Source organism: Colossoma macropomum, unplaced genomic scaffold (genome assembly GCF_904425465.1).
Source record: "Colossoma macropomum unplaced genomic scaffold, Colossoma_macropomum, whole genome shotgun sequence".
Taxonomy (NCBI): domain Eukaryota; kingdom Metazoa; phylum Chordata; class Actinopteri; order Characiformes; family Serrasalmidae; genus Colossoma; species Colossoma macropomum.
Window position 1 is genome coordinate 29557989 of NW_023494807.1, and position 15323 is coordinate 29573311.

The following is a 15323-nucleotide window of genomic DNA, read 5'->3' on the forward strand; positions in this document are numbered from 1 at the left end:
GTGGTTCAGAGTCGTTTACGATGTTTATGGTGGTGAGCTCTGGTACCTGACAGAACTTTCCACTTTCCCCTCTCACTGGGTGGAGAACACTTTCTTCAGGCGCTCAGCAGCAGGCAAACCTGCTACTTTAGATTCTTAGGATTGTTTTGGTTGTGGTTGCATGAGAGCGTGTCCTCGACGTCCTTCATCTGAGTTCAGAACAAAAGAGTGAAGACTTTCTTTTCTGTTAGCTTATTATAACAGCTTATGACTATAATATTATAAAGAGTGTTTTTAAAGACTTAGTATAACTATAATATGATTATAACAACTTGTTATAAAGGCTTAAAACTATTGTTTTAAAAAAGCTGTTTTTTATATAAAGACTTAATAATAATCTGTTATTGTAGTTTTAGCCATGTTATGACTATAACAACTTGTTATAATCAATTAAGTATAACAACTATAAAATAAGACTTTGTACCTACAACATGCAGACAAACATGCAGACTTATAAATACATATATATATACTATAATACTACACAGACAGTTTGACTATATTATTATTGTAATGAATGTTGTTATAAAGAACCACTATATTTATTATAAAAACTTTTAAAATGAAAAAGGATTAAAATCATTATTTTAATAGTATATTGTTGTATTATATTACGATAATATTATAATGCTATAATTTTTAGGCTATTACAGTTGTTTTATTAACCCTGATGTTATGCAGAGTTATTATAACTACAACGTATTATAACTATATTATAGCTTTTTATAAACGCTGCATGGCCTCATACATTAAAAATCACAGAATTAAAAATTAGTTCATGTTATGTTTATAATGTACACATAATGCAAAAAATATAACAAGGTCCATTCAGCTTTTCCTCTGTTTCTGCTCCAAGGTTCAAATGCTAACGTTGCAGAGCGCAGAGCAGCCATGAAGGTCGCACAGGATTTCATCAAAGAGAAGAATTACTCCAGTAAAACGCAGGTGCACAGCCTCATATCCATCACCTACAGCTGCACACCATGCGTTCAGTAGTGTTTAATCACTATTTGCTTTATAAACCAAGTGTTTTAGTGTGTAACTGGATATATGATGCTTATACAGCATAAGAGATATATGGTGAAGTACTTAAATAGTGAATAAATCTACTCTAAAATACTGAGTACTGAACTAAAGTACTGAGTTCTCAAGAACACATAACTGACAAAAAATTGCTCATAACATGCAGTTGGCAATTGGTCAGTTTAAACTGGAAAACAACAAAAATGGAGATACCATATATACGATATATATATATATATATATATATATATATATATATATTAGAGATGAAACGGTTACCGGTTTCACGGTAAACCGCGGTAAAATTAATGACGGTTAGTAGTACCGTTTGAACTTTAAAGTATCGTTAAAACCGCGGTCGATTACCGCAGTGTGAAAAACTCGGAGATTCAGAGATATTTCAGCCTTCTAAGAAGACCAAATCTGACGTTTGGTCATGTTTTGGGTTTTATAAGGATGCAGAAGGAAAGTTAATTGAAGATGACCACCCTGTCTGCAGAACAGGCCTAAAGAAAACAGCGGCGAAAGGGGGCAACACATCAAACCTTACGAGTCATCTTCACGACCACCACCTGCTACTTGCAAGAATGCAAGGTTAACTTTAACGGAGAAGTCTGTGGACTTCGAAATAGAAGAAATGTCAAGGTCTGTGTGGTTTAACTTATGCTTATGGTTCGTTAATAATATAAAATGAAGCTTTTAGCGTCAAAAAAAAGAAAAACAATCGGTGAATCAACTGTGAATCGAAACTAAAGCTTTTAACACACATTTCTGTGGAGCAGAGTCTCCAAAATGAGCTCTGGAACGAGACACTGCAAAAGTTCAATCTGCACAGCTCCGCTTTCTCGTCTCGCTTGCAGTGTTTACTGTCTGAGAAGAGAATAACACCGTCTCAAATCACTGTGTCCCCTACATAGTGCGCTACTGTTCAAACAAGCACGATCATCATTAACCAGCAGTTGAGTTTTAAATAGGGGATTTGTAGCCTGTTGTTAATGTTGATTATAGATGACTTAGTCGAACGTTTCTTGCACTCTTTGGGTGAAGGATTTGCTATTTCATGATCCACGAAGTGCACTACATAGGGAAGATAGTGTGCTTTGAGACGGGACCTCGTGCGAGTAAACGCTGTGTTTCAGAGATTAAACTTTAGGAGTGTTGCTGTCGCAGCTCAGATGCGCGTTAATTTTAAGTTATGTTTTAGTTTTAAAATGCTTTTAGAGAAGCAGCTCCACAGGTGAAGACACACTGTGTGAGTTCTACACTGTCTGCAGCTCACAGCGCGTCACGCAGTTCCTCTGTGATTTTGTTTTTCCTGGTGCACTGTATTGATTAGGGGTTCAGCGCCACAACGGCACAATATGCTGCAGTTGCAGTGAGGACAGAAATCCCCCGAGTGCAGCACGTCTTAGAAGTAGTAATTTTCCATTAAGACCCACCTCAGAGTTGGTCGCAATTTAATTCTCTATGCAGGGAAATCCCTAGTTATTGTAATTATTAATAATAATAATAATTATTATTATAATTATAACAGTTATAATAATAATAACAGTAATAATAATAATAATAACAGTAATAATAATACATTTGCTATTCTTTTGTTTACAGAGTATTACAAGTATTGTAAGTAATACAAAAGTAATACTAAAAATGTATTGACCTTATTTTTTAATGTTTATGCAAACAAAAAGTGCATATTGCTGCCAATTCTATTTGTGTTAATATAAAAGTTGGTGAAACAAGTTTCAGTTTGTGTATCAGTATTTATTTTTTTATTTATTTTACTTTTCAACACATTTGAACAATATTGCGATAATACCGATAATCGTGATAATTTTGGTCATGATAATCGTGATATGAAATTTTAATATCGTTTCATCTCTAATATATATATATATATATATAAATCCTGTATCTCTATATTTATGTTTTCCAGTTTTTGACATAATTTGAAAATGTTGTCCTTTTTATTGTGTGTAAAATATATGTATATATATATATACATACATATATATTTCATTTAGCATGTATGGTAGTTATAAAGATAAATAAACATATAAATGAAGACTGAAAATCGTCAGCCATTAGCTATTGTAACTTAATCATAACTGGCCATAAAAATCCATGATTGGTACACCTCTACTGTACACATATTTTTACATATTTTTTACTTTGTATAGCCATAATTAAATCATGCTATGTATTCCATCTAAACCTGTACAATATTGCACATTTTTGTACTTTATATTTGTTCATGTATATTAATTACTTTCTTTGTGGTAAATTCGGGCATTAGCCACAACAAATTCTTTGTTTATAAAAACATGCTTACTTAATCAAACAAAAGATTCTAATTCTAGTTCTGGCTGCTCGCACATCTTACTGTGCTATTTCCAGTTTGAGTCTGTTGGCTAAACTCATAAAGGAAGCAAATGTTCTGTATTTACAGAGTAACCTGTCTCTGTCCCTACAGATCCAGGTGCTGCCAGCAGGGGGCGAAACCACTCTATTTAAGCAGTTCTTCTCAGACTGGAAGGATAAGGACCAGACCACGGGCCCAACCAAGGCTTACACCATCGGCCAAATCGCAAAGGTGGAGCAGGTCCCCTTCGACGCCTCCACCCTGCACTCCAACAAGGCCATGGCTGCCCAGCACAACATGGTGGATGATGGATCTGGAAAAGTTCAGGTGAATAGCTAGAAATTCATTCTGACGAGAGAGGATTTTATTAAAAAAGCTTCAGGTAACAGCAGTTAACCCATCGCTTCATGTATTAAAATCACAGTCGTATGCAAAAGATGACACGTCCCCTACAGAGCACACACTTCTGCACACTTTAATGCCAATTACTGTTGCTAAATCTAACTTTTTTGGGGGAAAAATAAAACATAAAATGTGGCCTGTGCAAAAGTTATGGCACATTTTATATGTTATGTTTTTTTCAACATTCTTAAAAAGAAATTTTGAACTAAAATTTGCAGAAAATTGTTCTTTGTAGATCAGCGTTTCCCAGCCCGGTCCTCAGGACCCCCTAGATGGTCTGCAGTTTTCTTTCATCCCTGTGTGTTGGGTTGGAGAAAATGTGGACCATCTGGGGAGACCCTGAGGACCGGTTGGGAAACACTGCTGTAAAAGATGTGTGCAAAGATGTGCAAAGGTGCAATGGGTCTACCTTTAAGTAGCTGAATTTATTCACTGTTTGGATACTTTTATACAGATCTTAATGTCAGTATTAATGCTTTTAATATTTAATCTATTACACAAACTCTAGGGGTCCATATGGGGGTCCACACTCCAGTTCTCCGCTCTCAGAACTCCAGAACTTACACATTAGTTTAATAATAGTTACTGAATATTGAGTCTGCGGTTTAAGACTATGCCTAAGCCTAGACTTAATAGGACTTATTAATCTGAAACACCATTTGTCTTGCAATTTAGTCCAAGACTAAAGTTTAGAGACCAGCCATTATACTATGTAGTCTACAGCCTAATGGACAAATTCATTAGATTATTTAGATCTGCATTCCTGTATTTGTTTAAAACCAGCTGTTGAAATGTTATCTCAACCAGATCTGGCGTGTGGAGGAAGGAGCGCGGGTCCCAGTTGACCCCGCCTCATACGGTCAGTTTTACGGAGGAGACTGTTACATCATTCTGTACAGCTACAAACAGGGCAGCCGAGAGCAGCACATCATCTACACATGGTGAGTCCACTCACGGTCCGTTTCTCTCCCTCATCAGTTCTATTCAGTTCCCACTGTAGTGGATGTCTTTGTCTATGGTAGCTTGTATGGTCTGTGGAGGCAGAAGCTCAAGAAAAGAGATTTTAGAGGGCTAACCATTTTGTAACTACAAAACCTCATAACCTAGAAAAAGGAAGAAGCTCGTATTTTTTTCCTGTATTATGTGATTTTTTCCGTGAGGTCCAGCTCATTTGTGATGTTTTGTTTAGCAAAAACTTTTTCCAACCTTAATGAAACAGACTGAGCTCTGTTCTCTTTAGCTTTGCTCTATTGCATCTTATTTAAAAAGCAGTCTGAACTGAAACAATCCTAGTTGTATATATATACACACCGATCAGGCATAACATTATGACCACCTCCTTGTTTCTACGCTCATTGTCCATTTTATCAGCTCCACTTACTATATAGGTGCACTTTGTAGTTCTACAGTTACAGACTGTAGTCCATCTGTTTCTCTGATACTTTGTTAGCCCCCTTTTACCCTGTTCTTCAGTGGTCAGGACCCCCATGGACCCTCACAGAGCAGGTACTATTTGGGTGGTGGATCATTCTCAGCGCTGCAGTAACACTGATGTGGTGGTGGTGTGTTAGTGAGTGTTGCACTGGTACGAGTGGATCAGACACAGCAGTGCTGCTGGAGATTTTAAACACCTCAGTGTCACTGCTGGACTGAGAATAGTCCACCAACCAAAAATATACAGCCAACAGCGTCCTGTGGGCAGCGTCCTCCGACCACTGATGAAGGACTAGAGGATGACCAACACAAACTGTGCAGCAGCAGATGAGCTATCGTCTCTGACTTTACATCTACAAGGTGGACTGACAAGGTAGGAGTGTCTAACAGAGTGGACAGTGAGTGGACACAGTGTTTGAAAACTCCAGCAGCACTGCTGTGTCTGGTCCACTTGTACCAGTGCAACACACACTAACACACCACCACCACGTCAGTGCTACCGCAGTGCTGAGAATGATCCACCACCCAAATAGTACCTGCTCTGTGAGGGTCCATGGGGGTCCTGACCACTGAAGAACAGGGTAAAAGGGGGCTAACAAAGTATGCAGAGAAACAGATGGACTACAGTCTGTAACTGTAGAACTACAAAGTGCACCTATATAGTAAGTGGAGCTGATAAAATGGACAATGAGCGTAGAAACACGGAGGTGGTCATAATGTTATGCCTGATTGGTGTGTGTGTATATATGTATATACATGAAGAAGTGGGTTTTTTCATGACATCACAAAGACAGTGACTTAAATTGAGTCATTTGTGCAGCTTAGTTAACATGTATGGACCATATAAACCGGCTATTTAACAATGTTTTCAAACTTATCATGATTTGAGCCCTTTAAAGTCAACCTGAAATCAACATTGGCCTTTTTTATCTGTCTATAGTAAGCCTAATTATTTAAATATATTATCTTGTAAAAGTCAAAATTCTTGTTTTCCCATAATTTTCCACAAGAACCTGATGACTTTTGCACCACCTCTAAAACGTTTCCTGACTTTATTGATGTCATAATGCACCAGTGGGCGGGACAAAGTAATACTACCCAATAATATCATGTTTGACCCCTTCCCACCACCACCACCTGTCATGGAGAGAAAACACTCAGCTAACTCAGAGACCCTCCCTGATATCATGATTCACTCATTAACATATTGCAATACAGAAGATGAATGAGTTATGATTTTCATTTCATGCTGACTTTAATGTATGTTAATGTAATGAGATTTGATTCCCAGGTTTTAAATTGGCCAGTTGATCAGTAAAAAAGGTTTCGATATGATAAAGGCGATGTACTTTACAGTGTGAAGTCTTCTGTACGCTATACATAGTTAATTACACAGTAATAGTACTGTCAGTGTGGTAACTGCAGGTGTTTGTGTGTTTACAGGCAGGGCTTGAAGAGCACACAGGACGAGCTCGCTGCCTCTGCCTTCCTCACTGTCCAGCTGGACGACTCCATGGGTGGAGCTCCTGTCCAGGTGAGATTTCAATTTCAGTACCTGAAGGTGGGTCTCCTGAGTGGCGTAACCATTGAAGCGGTGGATACTTTCGTTTAAAGGGTTGCAATTACGATCCACGGTGATGCCACAGCCATCCGTGTCTGGGAGCCTAGACAGAAAGTGTCCTCTCTCTCTCAGGGTGGATAGGATGGTCCTCCTTTTTCCCTCATCACTCAGCATGATGCTGGGCGTCTGTTAGGTGACGTAACCAGAGAACTTATAGAGAGGAGAATTACCACTCTGCTATTTCTTCTGGGTTTCTCAGACGCTAGAGGGCGCTCCCGAGCGAGTCCAAAATGAATGGGTTGATATGGAGCATTTGAGCAAAATCATAGTTTAATGTAAAAGAATACAATCATTTCCACACAGAGCAGCATGAAACTTTTTAACACTGCGGTTATATTTTTAAGAGCTTTTAAACTCGAGTTATAGGAGTTTGAAACGGCGCCTCATGTACGTCCATTACGTCAGTGAGCACGAACAGCCAATAAGCTGCTCCGCTTGCCAACGAATCAGCACTCACTAGCGGTAATGCCCGCCTTCTGCTGCCTGTATGTTTCCTTTTTTCAAAACCCGTTTACTGTAGAAAAAAGGAAGCATATAGGAAACTTTTCTTTGCTTTCTTATTTAGTGAAATACATCTTTCTCTTTCTAAAATTAAAGAAACGTTCTGGGCGAGTGATCAGAAACTATTTTAACTTTTCATTTTTAAGTGTTGAGCTCCATTCACTCCCATTCATTGAGGGCGCCCTCTTCTGTTTAGCAGTCCTGTTTTTGATATAATGGGGGAAATAGGAAGAGGCCAGGCTCCTCATAAACCGGCTCTGACGTAACAGAATTAGCAGTTAGTGTTCTCCTCCAAGCGTGTTGAGCTGTACAGTGATGTTGCGTTAGTAGCAGTTTGTAAAGACATGGTGGAGCCTCCTTCTTGGAGGAAGCACATGCTAGACTTCACCCTTCTAGCTTGGTCACATCATGTGAGAGAGGGAGACCTAGGGAGCGAATGGAATTGATTGATTTGGAGAGTGGAGAAATTGACAACTGATTTGGGGAGAAAAATGGGTAAAAAATAAAAAAAACTAAAGTCATTACAGATCTGACAAAACCTTTAAAGGGCCCCATAGTTTTTATGTCCCCCTTATAATGATCAAAACAGGCTGTTTTTGCCTGGGAGTGAATGGTAGATTTTGAACCTTCAACAAAATGTACACAGACCAAATTCTTTTATTCGAACATGCAAAGAAACAGTGGTTTTCCGATGATACGGGTTCTTTAAAAGGAGATCGGATTGTGTTTTGTATTATACTGTAGATTTACGTTCTGCACATTCTGCGTTTTCCTGCTCTCAGACACACCGACTACATGTGTGTATCAATGTTTAGGTACGTGTGACCCAGAGCCAGGAGCCCCCCCACCTGATGAGCATATTTAAGGGGAAGCCCATGATCATCCACAGTGGAGGCACATCTCGCAAAGGTGGCCAGACCCAGGCAGGCAGCACACGGCTCTTCCACATCCGCACCAGCACCGCCAAGGCCACCAGGGCCGTAGAGGTAAGGAGAGCGTCCAGCAGCTGTTCAGTCTGTAGGTGCTAGTGAATAACAGCTGACCAGTAACTGGACAAAAGGAATGGGCCACTGATTTTCTGTTCAATGTGATGCCAAGTAATACCAGGGCTAGAGAAAACTACTGACTCAGATTTCTTTACAGTGGTGGTGATGGGAACCAGGGGTCGCCATGACTACAACACAAATATAGACATTTTATTTATTATCCAAAACCACCAGTGAACCTACACGAGTCTTCTGAGTTTATATGTAATAAGTATGAATGTTGGGGACTATTTTGCCTGACAGCACCCTGTATGTTTCCCTCCACTGTAAATGGATTCATAAAAAGCCAAAAGCTTTTTGTAAAACTATCATAAAACAATGTCTCAAATATCAGGCAGCGTTCATAACCATTTCAACTTTGTGAAGGAGCTTTTAGAGGCATTCAACTCTTCAGACGTCTGGTTCCCATCACCACCACTGTAAACACAGTTTCTCTAGAATGGGGCATTTTACATCAGACCACTGTAAACGACTTTGTTTACGTTGCAACAATGTAATTATGTAGAAATTTTGAAAATTTAATTTCAGGTTATGTTCTTTAATACTCTTTCCATTGGAAAATGCTTATTATAATATAAAACTAGAAGAATAAACTTGGTATGGATAATTTTATGTAAAAATCAAATCATCATCAAAATCGTACGTATGAATACTTTTGTATCAATCAACCAGTCAGTGCAAGACAGCAGTGGAACCATTTCAGAGTCATAACTTCTTTTCTTTCTTTTCTACTTTATTTCTCTCTTTCTCTTGCCCACCCTGCACCCCCACTTCCCCCCTCATCGCTCTCTCTCTCCTCTCTCTCTTTCTCTCAATCTCTCTCTCCCTCCCCTTTCTCACCCTCGATGTGTCTCTTTCTCTTTCTTTCTCTCTCTCTCTTTCTATCTCTCTTTCTCTCTATCTCTCTCCCCCTTCCCCTTTCTCACCCTCGATGTGTCTCTCTTTCACTCTCTCTTTCTCTCTTCTCTCCCTCCCCCCCTTTCTTTCCCTTGATGTCTCTCTCTCTCTCTCTCTCTCTGTAGGTGCAACCTTGTGCATCCAGCCTGAACTCCAACGATGTGTTTGTGCTGAAGACGCCCGACTCACTGTTCGTGTGGAAGGGTGTGGGGGCCAGTGCAGAGGAAGTGGACGCTGCTAAGCATGTGGTCACCTTCCTGGGAGGGAAGCCCACTGATGTGGCGGAAGGCAAAGAGCCAGGTGAGAAGTTTTCCATTAGCAACTAGCACTGTGCTAATTCCACAGGATTCAGACCACATAGTCCATGTTTGGATTTGGTTGTAGAAAAACAGCATTTTCTCCTCATTTCATGGATCTAAAGTAACTGTTGTGTCAATCCAAGTGTCAATATTAATGTTCATAATATTTAAATTAATATTACATACTTAATTACATACTTAATCCCTTAAAGGAAATTCCACCAATTTTTCATAACAACAAAACTTTCACATTAGTATCATAGTAGATACTGAATAGTAAGTCCACAGTTCAAAGGGCTCAATATAATAATAGAATATATGTCGCTGGTGTCCTAGATCCAGATTAAGCCTAAGCCAGGGGTCGGCAAGTGTCTGAAGCTGCATCTTTTACTGCCCTGTTGCGGCTCCACAGCAGAATTAGATTTATAGGTTAGAATAATCCTCCTTTACAGTAAAATAATTCTGATGGTCATTTTTACAGTTTTAACAATAAATAAATGCTGGAGTTAATGTAGAACTGCTAATTCACCCTTTAAGGTGAGGTTGGTGCGCAGACTGCTGGTCACCATAGCAATGCAGTCAACAATCTCGCCAGCTAGTAGCGAGCGAAAAGGCAAAGAGAGAGATTTAAGACAAACATCGACAATCTGGAGAAGAATAGACTTATTTGCATGTATAATCACTCCAGCTGGATTCCTGATACGTTTAATCAGCAACGAGAAACTGTCAGACACTAAAAAGTGATTAAAAGTCAGCTTCTCATTCACTAGATTCTTGTTAAAATGTTTTCCGTTCCACCTTAAACGGTGCAGAAGTTATGTTCTGGCGCCTCAGGCACCATATAAAGTGGAACGGGAAAATTCGAACAAGAAGCTGGCGAATGAGAAGCGACTTCAGCCTCGTAAAAAGTCAAACATTGAGAGACGTTTTACAAGAAACTATTCTACTTTTGCGGAAAAGTTTCCTGCTGGAGATGCGAGGAAACAGATATAGCTGAGCTAAAGCTTAAAGCAGAGCAAAGTAAGCCTGCATTTTTGTTTATATGATATTCTTTAGCCTCTACTAGTACATTAACGCATACTGAGACATATTTACAGCCAAGATGGTAAAACAGACATAAAATGTTGTGGCTCCCAAGGTGGTTTGATTTTTGTTGAAAGGACAAAATGGCTCTTCTTAACATTCGGTTTGTCGACCCCTGTCCTGAGCTAGGACTTAACAAGACTTTTCAGGGTTGAAACATCATTTGCCTTGATGCAAAGTTTAGCAGTTGCAGTTTAGTCCAAGACTAGGTTTAATTTGTGTTCTGAAACCAGCTGTTAATATTTATATTATATTATGTAATATTAACTCTCTCTTGGGGGCTGATGTTCCTCCGTAGCGGGATTCTGGGCGGCTTTGGGAGGAAAGAAGGAGTATCAGAGCTCCAAAGCTCTGCAGAAAACCATCAAACCACCACGACTGTTCGGCTGCTCCAACAAGACCGGCCGGCTAGTGGTAAAAGACCTTTTTATTCAGATTTGCAGATCTTGCTCAGTTGATTAGTTTACTGATAGATTGATGAGACAGATGAGTCAGACAGATAGACGGAAGGTTTGAACTGTACAGTTTATACCATTTCTGTACACCGTTGTTGTTGTTGTTGTTGTCAGGCTCTCTATAACTAGTCAAAATCTTTGTTTGATCCAGATGTTTTCATACTCAGAAAAGCGTATTGTGGTGTAATTTCTCACAGCATCAGTAACATATATCACCCACACGCCTAGCGTCACTAGCTATGTTTACACGCAAAGATTTTTGCCAAAGATTCGATGGCTCCCACCATCTTGAACGTTATAAACCTTCGCTATGACGTGACGCACATGTGCAGAACATGCTTAAACTTCCTGATTGGGAATGTAATCAGATTCAGGCGTTTACACGGATATTATTCTTCTATTTAATGGATTATTTACTGGATTACCCACCTCGTTCAGTCGGATAGAAACTGTATTCCGAATGGCCTCAATCGGACTAGTCTATTCTGACTGAGGTGTTTACATGGACGTATTCTATTCCGATTGAGGTATTAGTTGGATCATTAACGGATTATTAGGCTTCATGTAAACGTGGCTACTGTACTGATGTGCTTTTGCAGAATATTAGCACTGTCCTGATTTGCACTCTGTTTGTCTCTCAGGTTGAGGAGGTGCCCGGAGACTTTACCCAGTCAGACCTGGCCACTGATGATGTCATGCTGCTGGACACTTCGGATCAGGTAGATGAAGCAGCTCCATTGCAACAAGAGATTTCAGTAACAAAAAAAACCCAATCCATGAATAACTCCATTAGGTCATAATTTACAAGCTAATCATGGTACTCTCATTTGTAGATCTTCCTCTGGGTCGGCAAAGATGCCAATGAGGTAGAAAAGACTGGTGCACCAAAAATAGGTAAGATACCAGGTTTGGTTCCCAAGTTGCAACATCTAATATTGTAGGGACATTTTACAGTAATATGCATTTGAAAGAAATAAATAACTGAAATGTGCAGCAGAAAACTTAATTGCGTTTGAAATTTGTAACAACTGATTTCAAGATCTTCATAAAAATGTTGAGTAAAAAGTTTCAAGTATTCAGTAGTAAGTATTCAATTTCACATGTTGGAGTAATTTAGAAGTCTTTCAAAATAATACATAAAGGGTCCATATCATGGAAACTAAGCTGCAAAAACAGCCCACTTTGAATAAATTGGGTTTGTGATGTCAAAAAACAACACATATACAAACATTCTTCTATTCAGCCTACGGCAGTTGAGCCCCACTCATTCACCCTGAGGTTATAAGCAGTGTTTCAGCCAGGACTGCTTTTTGATTGAAGCACGATACAGGACTGCTAATTGGAACAGAGCTAATTTACATAGTCTGAAAGACATAGTAACATAATTCTAATTAATAATTCTTAATTCTAAGGGATAAAGAGAGGGTGGAAGATGGGTATGAAAAAAATAATTTGCCTGTTTTTGTTGCATAAAATCACAGATGTAAGTGTAAGTGGACCTCAGTAAGGAAAACAAAATACAGGAAAATGTTAGATATGAGCCCTTAATAATGATTAATAATAATAATCCACCCTGCTTGTAACTCTGAACAATTTTTTGGGGGGCTTTTTTCATTTTTTTACCCAATTTGTAATTATTCTATGATGACTGAACTAATAGAAATGGTCACTTGTTTGGAATAAAATCTATTTTTTTGCTTCTGTAGAGTGTAAAATGCTTTTTTATGATGATGACCATATGTTGTAAATAAGCTCTGGCATAAAAAGGCTAACTGTGTTTGTTCTTTACAGCTAAAGAGTATGTGGACTCTGACCCCTCCGGGCGACGTGGTATTCCCATCACTACCATCAAGCAGGGGGCCGAGCCCCCCACCTTTACTGGCTGGTTCCAGGCCTGGGATGCCCAGATGTGGGACACTGACCTTCTGGAGAGGATCCGGGCCCAATTCTAACTCTAAAATCTCTTCTTATGCTCTTTGTTTTTGTTAATTTGCACTTAGCAAGCCTGCTGTGCAAACAGCTACTTTCACAGATTTCCACACAATGCCATGTCACAGATTATCACATCACAGACGGTTCCTTCAGCCAAGGTCATCTGAACTGATCTGCTTTTAACTCAGTAATAATGCCCACATTGTTCATGGCCTGGTTTCCCAAAAGCACTGAAGAACAAAGATTACTGTTGATTTTATCAGTGATAGACTACGGCTGATTAGTTTGACTGTTATTTGAGTAGTTTTTATAAATAGGCCTAACAAAAACACTTACCTGTGGCCAACAATTGCATAAAAGGGGTGTGTTCATCAGGCTCTGTTAAGAGAGAACAGTAAGAGAATTTAAAATATGCATTATCGTGCTAATTGCCAACTAATTGCTGCAGATTCATCAAAACATTTGAATTAATAATTATTTTGAATCAGTGGGTTAATCGATTAATCATGACAGCCAGTAAAGATCATCTTAGCAGTACAGTGCTTTTTAGGAAACTGGCCATACATAAACTGGTCCCACTTCATATTGTCTCTAATAACTGTGTAGTTACATGTGAACAACATATGCAACAATAATGTAATTACTAATGATTTAGTCACTGTTGCAGATGGATTACAGAGGTACACCTTTTGTAATTACACGTGTATCAGCTTCAGTTGTTATATAGGTACAATGCATTTACAGAGTGGTAATTATAGAATGGTAATTTATGTGATGTCATTAGGTTACCTTGTTACAACACAGTTATTCCACAGTAATTATGCAAAACAAATGTAATATTATGTTAAAAAAGACTTCTGATCTGTAGTGTATCAAAAAGAATATAATAATTACATGATGGAAAACTCAAGTTAATACATATGTGTAATTAGGCTGTACTTCTGTAATCCATCTGTAACATTGCTTAAATCATTGGTAGTTACAGTGTTGTTACATATGTTATTGATGTGTAACTACACAGTTATTAGAGACAATATAAAGAGGGACCCATAAACTAGCTTGTCTACTGCTCAGGTGACATCTGGCATCATAACTCACGAACCAAAGCCATAAACAAAGATAAGTAAGCACATAACTGGTCCAGTCAGTGATTAGATTGGTCAGTTACATGTCCAAAAATGTTGAAAGATGCTTAAAGTAGCGTAAATCAGGCTTATTCTTGCCAAATGACCTTTGTGTTTAGCCAAAAGTCCTCTGTTTACTCTTTTAGTCTTACTTAGAGGTGCGTATGGGCCTGCATTCATTGTGCCAGTGTAAGGGATGGGAGCCCTATGAAGCATGGATGATGTATTTTTAGGCAAACGTGCATTGCAGACTTCACCATTGTGTGTTTTTGTTTTGCTTTTAATAAACTTTTGATTTTAAAAAGTATCTTGTAGCCCAGAAGTTTATCTCAACTAATTTATAGCATAATGTGAACAATTTTGACTCGGTAAGTTTCTCTTGAATGGATAATTTCGCACCAGAACCCTCTAAATGACTGTTTACATCCTAACTAATACATTTTGAAAAATAGATGGAGGGGTGACGAGGATGGCTTAACGCTGATAAGATTAGCTGGGTTAATAAAATAGTTGCCTTTCCGCTTTATTCCCTTGTCTGAATGGCGGACAGTTTTGCTCGAACTGTGGAATAAAACAAAAACTCGTATTATATTATTATATTATACTTTATTATTATAATTAATAATGGACCAATCAGCCAATGAAATGTTAACAGATCAGCCAATGAGGGGTGGTGTTAGAAGGACAGTGCTATTAAACACTGAGGGAGAGTCCAACAAGGATCTCCTGATAATCTGACAGGAGAGGATATATAAACACAATGATTTGGCACAGAGAACTTGTAGAGAGGAGAATTACACTCTGTAATGTCTACACAGGCTACTACACAGCCTTCTGAATGGAGGTTCTCCACTGAGAGGAAGAGGTCGTCCACAAACGTCCTGTTTACAGTCCTAAACTAAGATCTGACAGTCAAGATGAGATTTTTCACTAATTCATATTACAGAAGAAAATCTTACCTTAATTTAGGACTTTTATCTTATCTTACAGCATCTTATCTCAAATTAGGGAATCCTAATTCGCTCAGTGGAAGTGGAGAATCCACTGTTATGTCTTACCGAGCAACCGATGATACACACACGGCTGAGCGTAAACATGTAATCAA

The 15323-nt window shown here is 38.7% G+C and overlaps 1 protein-coding gene across 1 annotated transcript in view; it reads left to right on the forward strand.

The window, feature by feature from the left end:
* Positions 1-14525, forward strand: part of scinlb (scinderin like b) — a 37106-nt gene extending 22581 nt beyond the window's left edge. The window contains exons 8-17 of the mRNA XM_036555902.1: positions 896-984; positions 3536-3751; positions 4634-4767; positions 6704-6794; positions 8198-8368; positions 9451-9625; positions 11006-11121; positions 11804-11881; positions 11996-12056; positions 12954-14525. Of these exons, the coding sequence (XP_036411795.1) occupies positions 896-984; positions 3536-3751; positions 4634-4767; positions 6704-6794; positions 8198-8368; positions 9451-9625; positions 11006-11121; positions 11804-11881; positions 11996-12056; positions 12954-13114 (1292 nt within the window). The 3' untranslated portion in view covers positions 13115-14525. The remainder of the gene's footprint in view (positions 1-895; positions 985-3535; positions 3752-4633; positions 4768-6703; positions 6795-8197; positions 8369-9450; positions 9626-11005; positions 11122-11803; positions 11882-11995; positions 12057-12953) is intronic.
* The last annotated feature ends 798 nt before the right edge of the window (positions 14526-15323 follow it).